We start from the raw sequence: 14,174 nt of genomic DNA on the forward strand, positions 1-14,174 counted from the left end.
TGAGCTGGCCCTAGCTTCTTTGGTCTTAAATCTGAAGCTGATGTTTCCTCGACTTCTCTACCTTGAAAGGTTTGGTTGCACACCCAGAGAGAGGACTGCACACCTGTCTGCTCTGTTATTTCACAGAGGAGAGAAAAAGATGACTAGTTTCTGCAGAAGATGCTCTTTCATCTTTTCTCTGCCTCCCTTTATTTTCCACCCCGGCTGCATGAATATTTGGCTGGAGACAAAAGGTGAACCGATCAATTATTCCCCTCGCAGGGCCCCGGGTGCTGTTGTGAAAAGCGTTGACATTTGAGCTTTCCAGACGACATCTGCAAATTTATAAGCCATCCATTGTGCGAGGCAGCCAGCGCTGTATCAAAGGCGGTAAAAGGCCTTGTCAATTTAGTCAGGACAACTCCACAAAGACGCCTTTCTCCTCTGTTGTTACGAGAATAATGCTCCTCACTGGTTACCTGCCAAAACCTGTTGGCAATTCGGCCAGGAGATGCTGCTGATTGCATTGATAACAGACATCTAACCATCAAACTGACAGTGATGCATTGTGGGGTGTCAGAAATGCATGTGAGGGGATCAGATCCAACAAAGAAGATTTTTGAAAGAGGGTTTGAAAAGGATGCAGGTACAGGTGACTCTCCTGCTGCACAGAGAGAGAGCAGAGCTGGTTCCTCCAGAGACACAAATATTACAACCTCGTATCTGCACATTTAAAACAACAGCAGCACCATGCATCCATCAATAAGGCAAAGTATGAGACTGAGGACTGAAAACTGCAGCAGGACGCTCTTTGCATATTATAAAGCTTAAAGAGAACAGTCATAGCATGACTCACACAAAAACACTTATGCAGATTTAAGATGTGAATGGTGTTTGGTTGAAGAGAGTGATGTTGCAGCTGCTTCTTAAAAAAGAAAAAAGTCTTACCCCCTCAAAAAGCTCTTCTTCTGATGATTTTCTTTCTCCTTAATGTGAGGAACAAGTTTGTGCAGCTGCTAACTCTGACCCAGGTGATGTTTGGAGCTTCTAACCTGCAGAGAGATCGACCGAAGTAAAGGCACAAGACTGAACCGTTTGATTCAACGTTTATTCACAGATACTGAGGTGAAATAAATAGATGGATGGGGACGATTCTTCTTCTACTAACACAGAACATCTTTAAGTTAAATACATCAGAGCTCACAGACGGGGTCATTAGAGTTAAATAACAGTAGCAAAGGAAGGTCTCAGTATAAATCATCGAGCGGCTTCAGTAGAAAACGGTCACAAATCAAAACCAGCTGTTAGAAATAAAAACCATCACAGATATAAAAATAAGAAATCATCTCACTGACTTCTTAAAAATCATAAAAACTCTTCATAGCGGTGTTTAGATTTTGTTCTTCAAACGGAGCAGACGTTACGTATTTGATCTATAAAGTAAAACATAAGACGAACAGAGAAGTGATGCTTCTGAGACACATCCCTGTGCGCAGAAAAGACTTGCTCTGATCTCCTCAGACTCTCAGAGTGTGCACTTAAATTAATATTCCAGTATTTATACATCATCTATCCTCCAGCTCCTACAAGTGGATCATTAAAGGGTTGATTGTTCTGCAGTTTTGTCGCCAAACGACCATTAATGCACAGAATCCAGTGTGTAGAATCAACTAGAATTAAAAAACAGTCACAATAAGCAAAGTAATCAAAAGAAGCAATGCATTGTGGGAGAAAATAGATCTTCTGCAGCAGTTATTTGACGGCACATAATCCTGTAAAAATGAGGTCACTTATATGAGCTGGTTAATCGTAGTTTAAGCTTAAAGTAGCGACTGATGCTCTCCACATTATTTATTATTCATGAAACTCAGATTGTTGTTCGAGCACGCTCAGACGGAGACGTAAAATCAATAACACGAATCATAAAGCAGATTTTTTTTTCACAATAAGATGATTGAAAAACGCAGCAGATTAAATCTTTACCACGTTCTCTCTCACGTCTCTGAAATAAAATAAATAAACCGTCAGTGAGGAGACGTTCAACACGCACCAGGCCGGTCCATAAATACTGTCCTTGTTCTTCTCTGATGACAGAAACACACACAGAAGAATGAAACATGAATACAAAAGTAAATAAAGAAGTGATTCGTTCATCAGTGCGCTATAAAAAGGCCGAAGAGGGAAGTGATGTCATCGTGCCTACCAGCTGATTCGACGTCACAGCGTTACGGTCTTTAGGATGGCTTCACCGACGACGGCGGTGGTAGGTTTTCCTCTTGGTCCGGTTTGGTTCAAGTGAAAGTGTTATTGGCAACAGTTCAAAGGTCATTTGGCCCGTTTTTTTAAAGTCAAGAGTTAGTCTAGTCCCTACCAATGATCTCAGAGGTTAGTCTCGTCCCACGTGGGGTCGTTCATGCTCTTCAGAACCCTCCTGATGATCCTCTCCAGATCCTTCCTCGCTCGCTGCTCCTCCTCCAGCGTCCTCTTCATCCTCTTGTTGTCCTGGAGAAGAGATTTAGAGGAGTTTTATCACTTTCATTTGTTTGTGCGATGAGAGACAGACTTTGTGGCTAAAAGACCAAAAGTAAAGAGGAGGAATCAAACTGGAAACACTTTCTTTGAAGCTTGGCTGCAAAAGACTGAGATAACTCACTCGAGTGCACAAATGTTGGTGTGACACTCAGACACTTCCTGAGAGTTTCAGCCAAACAAAGCCACTCTGACTCACCTGTTTGAGCTCCTGTACTTCATCCTTCAGAGAGTACACGGTGTCCACTAGACCCCTGCAAGGAGCACAACACCTCTGATTTAACATCTCCACGCTGCTTCCTTTTATATCCCACCACACACTAAAATCAAAAACACACAGCCTCACCTCTCCTCCACCACCGTCTGCCCGTTGCTCTTTGTCTCCTCCACGATGATCTTCTCCTCCTCGGGGAACAGCATGTGGACGTTCTGCCTGCTGGAGCCTGACGCAACACAAACAACAAGTGTTTTTAAGAGAGTAAACTTAGACTCACCTTTTTAATCTGGCTCCTAATTTGGAGTCATTTATTTTTTGCCCTGGACTGCATTATTATAATCATTTATTTATTCATTTATTAGTTTAATCAAATAATAATTTAGTTTCTTTCCTTAAACTTTTATACATCCTTTCACTTTTTTTCTTATCACTGCTGCTATCTTACGAGAAAACGAGGCCGTCCTGTAACTAGTGGCCGTCCAGATACTGTCATAATCCGAGTCCTCTGATTGGTCAGAACAAAGCGGGTTAGCAGGGTTAGCAGCGACAGTGAGGCTGGAGTCAGCGAGCACGTGGTTGTGCATGAGGTCGGTCCCCTGCCAGGCTGGACGTACGGGGGACGGAGTAAATTAAATTTAACGTAGGGATGAAGGGGAGGAGTTCAAACCATACGGGGTATAAAATATGTTTGTAAGGAAAATAAAAGGATGTAAGGGAAGAAAGATGAAACATAAAAGAGTTTGTGGTGTTAAGAGGAGTTAATAGAAAACATTACATTTGAAGGATGAAGGAAGGGAAGACATCAAAAGAGAGAAGAGAGAGAAACATTGTTAGTGTCGACAGCAGAGATCAAACAGTGGTTAGCATTCACACGGAGGATGCTGTGTGTGTGTGTGTGCGCTCACTGGAGTTGAGAGTCTGTCGCGTCTTGGCGCTGGTGCAGTACGCCTCGATCACTTTCAGAATCTGAGCGTCCTCCTCCAGAGCGGCCGTACCTGAGAGACACAGACGAGGAAACATGCTTCAGAAAGACGCCTGGATGGAAATGTTCCAAGTTGGACAGTGTGCAGGATTCTTCTGATTTGATGCATTTAAACAGCATTAAAGACCACTTTTCAAAAGTTTAACTTCACCTTTCCTTGCAGGGAGAATAAGAAGTGCATGGACAGAGTTTACAAAGATATCAGACTGAGCTGTGAAAGCAAGTCAGGGGATCTGGAGGAGAAGGACTGATGTCAGCTGGAGGCTGAAACAAAAGTAAAGAGTCATCTTCATTTACTCTCTTCTCATCCTTCCTGCAAATCTGAGAGTATGCAGACTAACTTCTCGTCTTCCAGCCCTCTCTCTTAAATCCAGATCCTGTCTGGGTTGCTTAGGAATACTGGTATAAGGGTGTGATGCGATGGGTTTCTTCACTCCTATCATCGTGCTGTATTTGTCGTATCGTGTACTCACTTTTCCTGACGGTGAAATCCTCCTCTGAAGGTTTCCTCTCTGGTTTCCTCTTAGGAAGCAGCTTCTTCATGTTCTTTGGACTTTTACTCATATCCTACAAACACAGAGGCAGAATAAGTATTCAAGGAATAAGTATTCAATAGGTGGATGATAAAGAGTAAGGATGTGAGGGTGAGACCACCTCCTTCTGGCAGAGAGCAGCAGAAGGCCGGAGAGGAGGCGCAGGGCGGAGGCAGCTCAGGCTCCAGGGTTTGGGGGTACTCGGTTGCTCCAGAGGCCCCCACATGGAGCTGCTGGTGTGTGTGCTCCCGAATGAAGTGGGGTGAGGGAGCGTGTGGTAGATGCTTCCTGTGCTGCCGCCACGAGACTCAGAGTGTCTGGACGGAGTGACGGGGTGAGAGGGCAGCTACGAGGAAGAGGAGGAGACGGAGTTAGAGGAAGAGAGAAAGATTCTGGATTCTCTGAAGACGTCCTGCAGACTCACCGTGTGACACACCGACTGAGGCTTGTGCGTGTGTGTGTGCACAGCCGGAGTGTGTGTCTGTTTCGTGAGAAGGTCCAGCCAGTCCTGCAGATCCTGCTGGCTGTTACACGCGACCTGCATCCGCTCACACTGACCACCTGCACGACACACACGAATAACAGAGAGTGTGAATGTTTTTACACGGGGGGCGAGCTTGCACACGTTGAAATGAAAGATGACGTCATGAGGGAGGGCTGACCGGAGATCTCAAAAGCGTTCTTCAGGGTTTCTCCGTCTTCTATTCTGGAGATCAGCATCCCGGACAGAGGGACCTTCCCCTGAGGAGACACAGAATCCACAGAGTCTTTAAAATCAAAGAGCATTCATTGGGTTTTCTCCTTTAGGAATGTAATCTAAATACAAACTCACCTGATAGATGAATCCACTCATCCTCAGACTGGCAGAGAGCACGAGCAGCGTGTGAGAGAAGAGGACGAGGTAGCGTTCGTTTGACTCCTGCAAACAAACAACGTACTTTAAACACCCTTCAGAGTCATAGTGCGTCTTCAACACGGGTGCAATCAAAGTCTCTGCTGAGTACCTGACAGTTCTGCGTGTGGATGGTGGTCTGGGACATGTGGATAACAGGACCGAGGGTTCTGATGTCATCGCCCTCCCAGTTTCTGATTGGATCTGTTAAGATCTGCAGCTCCAGCTCCTTCTTCTTCCTCACCTCCTGACACTGAGCCTAAACACAAACGCAGATATTGCATCATATGAAGACATCTGTTCTTTAATCTCTTCTGTTATCGTGTTTTATAGAGTGTCATCTTACTGCAAAGCTTTTGAAGGCCGTGATGGAAGTATGAAGATCAGCTCTGTTTGGATGCTGCTCCTGAGATGCAGAGAGAAACAAAGAAAGCATAAGAATATGTAAACAATAACATGCTTTCTGCAGATTCAGGTCAAAGAGACTGAACCTCACCTCCATGTGCCGGTCCAGCTCTTTGAGCAGCGTCGGGTATCTCTCCAGTCTGGTGAAGGGTTTGCTCAGACTGGTGGTCAGAGTCAGGATCCCAGGAGAGGATGCCCCCTTCGACTCCATGTACTCCCCCAGCTCTTCACTGTGACGAACACACAAAATACAGCCACAAAATTTACACCTCAAGTCGTGTTTCAGGGTTCGATTCCTGCACACTGACAGCTGTGACAGCTGGTACCTGTGTTGGGTGAGAACCTGCACCGCACACGGGTGGGTGGTGCAGTAAGCCACGTAGATGATCTTCATCTGGGGCATCAGATTCAGGAAGAACCCTCCGATCCTCTGCTGGTTCTCTGGGAGTCTGCACGCACACGGAACAATATAACTTAGACACAGAGGTGAAATCGACTGACAATCAAACACATTTAAATCTCTCTTCAGAAATAACGTCCAGATCAAGGCCATGTTAAAAACAGGAGCACTTCTCTTCTGCAAAACGGATCATTAATTTTCTGAGATGAGCAGGTCATCACTGCAGACGACCACTAGATGTCTCTGTTACTTTAAAAACTGTTCAAACCTCTGATTCATCCGGCCTGAGCTGAGGTCAGTCTGCAGGATGTACGTTTAGTTACACAGGAAGTTAAACGAGCTGCTCGTCAGGGTTGTTTCTAATATTGTTGGTTTTGTTCATGATTTTATGACCTGCTTAGTTTCTTAGTTTGCTGCCTTTATGACGTTGGATTTTTAAAGAGCTCTAAAGATAATTAATACCAATTTCAAGTGTACTACTATTATTGAATATAACATCAGCAAATACTCAAAAAATCAAATCAAATGATTCTGTAATTAGTACCACACATGTAACTAACTTTTTGTTTAAAACGGTGAAATCAACAACACATCAGAAGCTGCATATTAAAGCCCCTAATGTTTAACACACTGTTAAAGCCTTGTATGTAACTCAGTGTTGTGTGGATCTTCAGACGTTGCTGTACTAACTTTGTGTGCTCCTCCAACGACTGAACCAACATCTGCTGGAACGTTGAGATCTCCTCCAGATTTCCCTGAATGTGACTGATGTCCACACTGCTGAGTCTGCAGAGAGAAGGAAGAAGAGGAGGAGGAGGAGGAGGAGGAGGAGGAAAGAGGCATTTATTATAGCTCTCTGGCTCTTACTCTTATTGATATGCTACATTTAGTTTTATATTTTTGGGCATTTCTCCAACATTAACTCTGCAATGGAATAATCAAGGTTTGGTTTCAGCTCATATCCAGTAAAGACGAACAGAAGAGGTTGCCGTATGCGAGTAAAGAGTCAGATTACACCAGTACTCCATCAGATAGCTGCTGTGTGACCACCGCCTCCATCATCTGTTTAATAAAACAGAGGTATAAAAATAACTCCACCTGTCTGTGGGGTGAAGAGAGCGCAGGTATGAGCCCAGCAGACTCTGCAGCTCCCGTGAATATTCACTCTCTGCTTCCAGGATGTTCTGCAGGACCTATTAGAGACATGACACAGAAACAGCTTTATCACATTTAAATATATGCATCATGCATATTTTCTCTCAGTGAGGCATTAATAAATTCAATACTTTACATTTCAGAACATCCTGCAGACCTACAGGATTTTTTATAGATTCCTTCCACAAATATTTCATAGAAAATAAAAACTCCATAGTCTGAAATAAAAAAGTAAAAATAAAATAAAAAATGTAAATGATTAGATAAATATATAAAACATTTAATGAATTAAATTAAAATACATACAAAAAGTTAAAAGTTTAAATAAAAACAAATACCTCACAATATTGTTACTGCAAGAAACAGTCTCTCCCAAACACCAGAAAGACTCCCAAACTAAAGTTTGAAGTAATTAACTCTTACATTAGAGACATCTTATCTCCCCTCGGGTCTTGAAGCAGTAAAAACTGAACCGAAGCAACCCAAATTATTTTTAAGATTTATTCATCTCGCATCAAAAATGAATGAGTGAGAGAAAGGTGAAGGCATCAAAAATACGGTTCATTCATCTTTATTTTTAAACTTGAAGCTCAAACACAAGCAGGCAAAAAGAAGAAAGAAGAAAGAAGCCCAGAGGCGGCAGCGTCTTCTTTTAAAAGAAATGCTTTCTTATTAAGAGCAGCTCTGACTTCAGGCAGCGTCTGTGTTGATGTGTTTGTGTCTCATGTACGAGACACACTCAGGTATCTGCACCAGAGATGGACCGTCTAGAGAGGCTATGGCAGCTTGTTGCAATATTAAAACAAACACACATACACACACACACACACACACACACACACACACACACAAACACACATACCAGCAGAATCCCACCCTGCGGCAAGGCTGCCCCAGAAACCACTGGAATGGAAGAGATAACCTACATTTCATCCCTCTCACAGACGACACATGCAGGGGTGCCATGCAGCGATTACGTGCTTACACACGCTGACACACACGGATGCACAATCATTAATTGGATGTGTGCATGACAAATAATTGATTGTGACAGTTTCAAAAGCACACACACGCATGTGACACGTTAACTCGGACCAGTCGAGCGTTAAATCTGCGTCAGGAAAGACAGAGAAGGACGCGGTTATTCCATTTCTGCTCTCAAAAAGAGACCTGATGAAAAGTCAGAATCACTCTTTATTTGAGGTTAAAACACCAGGTGGACAAAGGTAAACTATAACATTTGGGATGTTAACATGATACCCACCACATTGTAGTACGTCTTGCTGATGATGGTGGTGTCAAAACCCTTGGGAGGACTCTTCAGAGTGTTAGACTTTTGCCTCTCTAATGTTTTATCTGCAGAAGAAGTAAAGGGGAAAACAAATGAAAGACTTAAAGAGAGGTGTGAGCAATTAAACTCCTAAACTCAGATTAACCTCTGACCTTCTGAGCCCTTTGGTGCCAAATTTGAACATCATCTCCTACTGTGTTGCAGAATCTTTTGCACCAATGTGATGCGTGCAAAGAAACCCCAAACACATAAAATATCCAAACAAACAAAGACGACACAGCTCTGCCATGAACCTGAAGTCTTACTACTAAAGTGACGACTCCAGTGGTGGCAGGACTGTCACCCCCATTTGATAAAATGTCTCCTTTTGTAGTTCAAACACTCCCTGTGGGGCTACCCAGCTATATGTAGGACAACCAATGACTGAACGCTTTAATTTCATGACTCATGTTGTGACATATTCCTGCCCTGGTTTCTGCTTTTACAACATTTGGATAGTAAAGAAACACGAGAGACACACCCTCAGCGATGTGGTTGTTTGTAGATGTTGTAGAGAAGCCTGGGGTATAATAAACATTTTGTGGATATGTGCCATTTGTTTTACACGTCGAACAGAGTAAAACAAAGTACTTTTTTAAAGGATTGCTCCAGTAGAAGCCTGCTTTCTCTCCACACTACTTTAAATAACTTGCATTCTTCCCTGTTCTGCTCTCTGCTGCAAACATTAAGTAGGAAGTTGTTTTCTTTCCAGTCGCTCTGGAACTTCCTGTCTTTGTGTACTATGGGAGCTTCCTTCCTTCCTTCCTTCCTACCTCGCTGCCTCCCCCTCCACAACTAACCTCCACAATCAAACGAGCCCTGAGGATAATGCTCTTACAGGCACGAGGAGTTACAGCCAACTGTTCAGATTGAGGTCAGAAATGTGAATTAACACAGATTTTCCATATTGTGCGTACATTTCCAGGACTAATGCATCCACTCTGAGATGTAAGCGGAAGGTAAAACACCTGCAGGTGCTTAACTGTGTTACACAAGTCCTCACAGAGTACAAACACGGCTTTATCACAGATCTCCGGTGAGAGATTTGTGACGTACAGAAGCTGTTTGTGTGTTTAACCCTTGATCATTCGCATGTTAAACAAACTCGGTCTGTTGCTCCTGATGAGCAGCTCCACCCACCTCCTCCTTTCAGCTCCCGTACGTAGTTGCTCGGGAACCACCCCGACTTGCCGTTGACCGAGCCCTCCCACCATCCCCCATCCTCCTGCCGGCTCACACTGATGATGTCACCCTTGGAGAAAGAGAGCTCGTCCTCGTTGGTCTGCGCGAAGGGGAAGCGCGCCTTGACCAGGATGTGGCCGCAGCCGCTGCCCTCCGACATGTCCTGAGACAGAGACAGGAAAGATGATAAGGATTAATATCCGAGTCTTCATAACAGACTTATTAGATGTCATATCAAACCAAGTCTGTGTTTGTGTTTTGACTCCCGAGGAAGTTGTCGCTGTTGTCATGTTGACTCACCAGACTTCGGTACTGAGGCTGCAGCAGTTTGGAGGAGCGAGTCTGAGTGTTCAAAGAGTCGAATGATTTGATCCTGGATGAGGAGGTGTGCGGCACACACACACTGTCCTCAGGAACACCTGATTCTGCACAGAGTCAAATCAAGCAATTACAAAACTTTGAATGAACCTACAAAGCTTTTATCTAGTTATAATTATTCTAAGCAATAAAGGTAATATTAAATATATGACACTTAAAGCTGCAAATATTAGCTGATCAAAAGAACAACTGCTGACTTCTATAATTGATTCATCATTTCAGTCATTTTTTTCTTGTTTCAGCTCCTGAAATTACAAGATTTGCTGCTTCTCCGCAATTTATGACATAAAATGTAAAAGTCATGACTAATCCCTGGTACATATCAGCATAAATATTCATATCAGTTGATATTAATGATGAGCTCTTTAAGATTTTATCTGCAGATACTGACCTTGTGATGATTACTTACTTTATAGACGATGGTTTATCAAATATTGGTGACAGATTTATGAACTAAGGAAGATTATTCTCAGATTCAGACCTTATGATACTCTCTGAGAGCTGCTTTTACTGAAATTTTGATTCAAACATGAAACTACAGAGCACTTGAATAAAAAATAACTTCTCAAGTGTGCACAAAAACACAACCTCACCCTCTGTGGCTTTGCTGAGCGCGACCAAGGAGTTCAGGACCTTTGAGAAGTTCAGCCCCTGCAGGAGGTCATTGACCTCGAAAGCCTGCAGAAGAGAAGAAGAGCAATAAAACATATAAGAGAGAAAGGAAGAGGAAATAACACTCATAAAGAATTTATAGTGTGGGGCAGCTAAAAGGACACGAGGAGGCTGTGTTCCTCAAATATCCACGGATGATTCTCACGCAGGGAAGCCACCTCTGGGATCTCAAACACAACAACATCAACATAAACAGTTCACTGTTCATGTGTGCAACAAAAAGCGATCACATCTGAAACACCGCTCATGTTCAGCTTGCATCATGTTAGCCAATAAATGCAGGAATCCAAAGTTCAGCGGGGTTTTCATCCCTGCGCCAACTGCAGTCTGGTGCAGGATTACTCAAAGTCTGAGCTCCCACTTCTAATCTCCCCATCAAACACACACACACACATACACACTCACAAACACACAAATCAAAATACCTCTGAAGCCCCCTAATCTTGTGTGCACCACACTGCCTGACTGAGGCGTGAAGGTGGAGCAAAGTCAAAGTCCCGATCTTAGACTGAATTATTCTTTCAAATGAAGCCCTGGAGGGAAGACGCTGAGAGCTGCCAGAGCGCCGTCTCTTTAATCAAATCATAAAACCTAACGCAGCGCTCCTTTAAGAACCCACTCGCTCTGATTAATGTACACAGGCTGATTAGCATTCAGAGCACTACGAGTCCAACTGTTAATACACACTTTCATCTCTCCTGCTGGCAGAGGGCCGTGAAACGTACAGTACGACGTCCTGCTGCAGGAGGAACACAAATGCATCGTTGTCTTCGTAAACATTCAGGGATTCAGAATAATAACGTTGTGCAGGGTCAGACACATGCAGGAGGATCGTATCCCTCACTAATGAAGAGGAAGAAACTGAAACATCAGATCTCACTGGAGGATAATGGAGGCTTTAATGTGACAGATATTTTAATTATCATGAAGAACGACCTCATCAGGCTCATTAAAGACACACGATACCCATCTGGGGACGCGTCTCTGCTGCAGCTCATGGATTTCAGTCACAGGAGGTCTGAGCTGAGTTTAGATCCTCTGGTTCCATCCATCAGATTCATTATTATGATTAAGACTTCAGTGAGGTCTTGTAAGAAAGGAGGGCCAATCACAGCAGCCAACGAGAGCAAGATGACGCGTCTGCAATCATGTGAGGATAAAACAAACATGACCTTGTCACTGTCTTTCCTTAAAGATGGTATGTGCAGGCTCCTACTTCATATCATCCCAAAACAGGCTGCACAATAATTCCATAATCCTGATTTTATTGTAGCCTAAATATGATCGTGCACAACAAATAATTTTACAGATTTAATTTGATTTATGCAGAAACAAAGTGGACTAAAGTTAAACTAACTCTTTGGGCAGATAAAACATGAGTTTCTATATTCTTTCTTTTGATGCATATTGTCCTATCAGGTTGGAAACTTCAGCTACAGAAACTACAAGAGATAATTTTTTAAAGCATCCTTTAAGACCGCAAAATAATCCCAATCATGCTGCTGCAATTTGAGCATCTGCAAAAAATCTGCACAACAAAGAAGTCTGACTTTATCACAATAAATAAAAATATGTGATGCTAACACAGCATGCTTCCTCACTCAGCATGTGCACATTTTGAGAATCAGATAAAGCTCTTTATCGGCTATGCTTTCACTCCATTTCTCGACCACATTTTGAGGAAACTCTTTCATTTTTATCTCACACTGGAAGCCCTAAGTTGGATTTGATATGAACCCTGAACGATCAGACTGCAAGGCAGCTTTCTTATCCATCACACCACTGAGCTGCCAGTCAATTTCTCCAACGCCACCCTCAGATTATCTGCAGATGATATTTTGATTTATCTGGACTCAGGAGAAACTTGTTGCAAACACAGGTAGAGATTATACTATGGGAAAAACTTGTTCCTCCAAGTTATTGTCTGCAGACGTTTTGGTCTGTGCCTGCTGATTACAACCCTTAAAAAAACAGAATAAGGAGGATGAATGTCTTCATTTAATTCTTGAACAAGATGCGTTCAAGAAATCGAAGTAAAACCTCCTTAAGATCCAGAAATCTTTTGAGTTTCATGAAAGGATTTCACGTGATAGAAATGAAAGCAATGCAGCCACGTTTGGGAATAAAGGAGACTGGTATTAATAACTACAGAGTGAGCCTGGTGTTTCATGCTCTTCTTTGCAGGTCGATGTGAATGATGTGAAAATACTCTCTTCATAATCTCAGCGTGCTTACGGCAAAACAAAGCCGTGTGATTAGTCAAACACAAGCAGAATACCTCTAAAGCTCCTTAATCCTGTGTGAGCATCACACACACACACCGACTTCTAGGAGAGTAACGCCTGAATGCAAAGTCAATACTCCACCTAATTAAGTTTAATTAACTTCAAAATTTAAACTATGAAGAGTGTTTTCAGAGTCGGACTATCACTCGTGGTCCACTCTGTAATCCCCTGTGCTGGCTCGCCCTGCCTGTCTGGGAGAATTACTACAATGATGTCAGGAAGTGACGGCCTCGGCTTCCAGCAACATGGATGACATGCCTCTCATCAACCTGATTGGAAAAGCCACTGGAGCCTCAGACGATGACATCAGACCAGCTCCTTTTCCTCACAACAAACTCAGGGTTTTATGTCTCAAGAAGCCGTCCCTCTCGCTGCCGGAGGATGTCAGAAATCGTTTTCCAAGACTGGAGGGAAAACCTTGTTAAAGGTCTGCAGCGGTGGCCTCCCGTCTTGCGTAATCTGCCCCCTTCCATAATGATTCAGTGGCTTTTTCTGCAGCAGGAATCAATACTGTGAGTGTATGTGTCTGAGGTGATTTTGTATCACACTACTCACTTGCCGTTTTTCCTCATCCAGTGAGCTCAGGGTAATATAACCCGGGCTGATTCACTGAGTTACAAAGACAAGATGCATGTTCAGGAAACGCTGATCACACTTCAGAAAAACAGCCAAACATGTTCCACACACACTTCTACATTTCCTGCTTTGCATTCCAACATTTCTGCAGAACTACTCATCGCTTCCCACAAAGATCTCTGCATCTGAGTGGGACGACTTCAGATCATCACGGAGCTACAGTTGTATAATTATAACCGCAGATAGCAACAGCAAACATGGAAACCACAAATGCGATAATATTCATGCAAAGTGGGCTGAATCTGATGAAAAAGACTCACTGGATTAAGGTTCAATTAAAGGGCTGTGATAGGGGAGTATTGATCTAGACTTTCACATGCATCATCTCTGATTCTGCAAATCTTAAGTCATCCTCAAGCAGCAGTAAAGTACAGTTTACACGCTTGGATTAGATGATTTAAGAATGATTACTTGCACTCAAACCTTTAAAAACAAAACCATGACAAAGACTGCAGACCTGACGCTCTGACTGTTGTCCACACCGGGAACCTATTTTTACCTTTTTGGAGGTGTTAATGACTCACAGGTACAAACGTTTGGCTCCACTAGATCACTCCATGCAGCAGCTATGAAACCATTGCTGCAAAGACTTCATTTTA

General features: G+C 43.1%; 1 protein-coding gene across 3 annotated transcripts in view; it reads right to left on the bottom strand.

Moving 5' to 3' along the window:
• Nucleotides 1–927: 927 nt before the first annotated feature.
• Nucleotides 928–14,174, bottom strand: part of LOC117807974 (rho guanine nucleotide exchange factor 7-like) — a 17,792-nt gene continuing 4,545 nt past the window's right edge. For 2 of the 3 annotated variants that reach the window (XM_034677320.1, XM_034677321.1), the window contains exons 3-21: nt 10,576–10,660; nt 9,905–10,029; nt 9,563–9,767; nt 8,357–8,448; nt 7,036–7,130; nt 6,628–6,723; nt 5,864–5,986; nt 5,629–5,767; nt 5,479–5,538; nt 5,245–5,391; nt 5,073–5,159; nt 4,903–4,981; nt 4,665–4,801; nt 4,362–4,586; nt 4,181–4,274; nt 3,631–3,720; nt 2,855–2,951; nt 2,708–2,762; nt 1,072–2,481 (exon numbers count right to left, since the gene is read on the bottom strand). In XM_034677320.1, the coding sequence (XP_034533211.1) occupies nt 2,359–2,481; nt 2,708–2,762; nt 2,855–2,951; nt 3,631–3,720; nt 4,181–4,274; nt 4,362–4,586; nt 4,665–4,801; nt 4,903–4,981; nt 5,073–5,159; nt 5,245–5,391; nt 5,479–5,538; nt 5,629–5,767; nt 5,864–5,986; nt 6,628–6,723; nt 7,036–7,130; nt 8,357–8,448; nt 9,563–9,767; nt 9,905–10,029; nt 10,576–10,660 (2,154 nt within the window). In that variant the 3' untranslated portion in view covers nt 1,072–2,358. Of the gene's footprint in view, nt 1,032–1,071; nt 2,482–2,707; nt 2,763–2,854; nt 2,952–3,630; nt 3,721–4,180; nt 4,275–4,361; nt 4,587–4,664; nt 4,802–4,902; nt 4,982–5,072; nt 5,160–5,244; nt 5,392–5,478; nt 5,539–5,628; nt 5,768–5,863; nt 5,987–6,627; nt 6,724–7,035; nt 7,131–8,356; nt 8,449–9,562; nt 9,768–9,904; nt 10,030–10,575; nt 10,661–14,174 lie in introns of those variants that run through there. The other variant, XM_034677322.1, reaches the window with a different exon arrangement.

This window comes from Notolabrus celidotus, chromosome 24 (assembly GCF_009762535.1).
Source record: "Notolabrus celidotus isolate fNotCel1 chromosome 24, fNotCel1.pri, whole genome shotgun sequence".
NCBI lineage: Eukaryota > Metazoa > Chordata > Actinopteri > Labriformes > Labridae > Notolabrus > Notolabrus celidotus.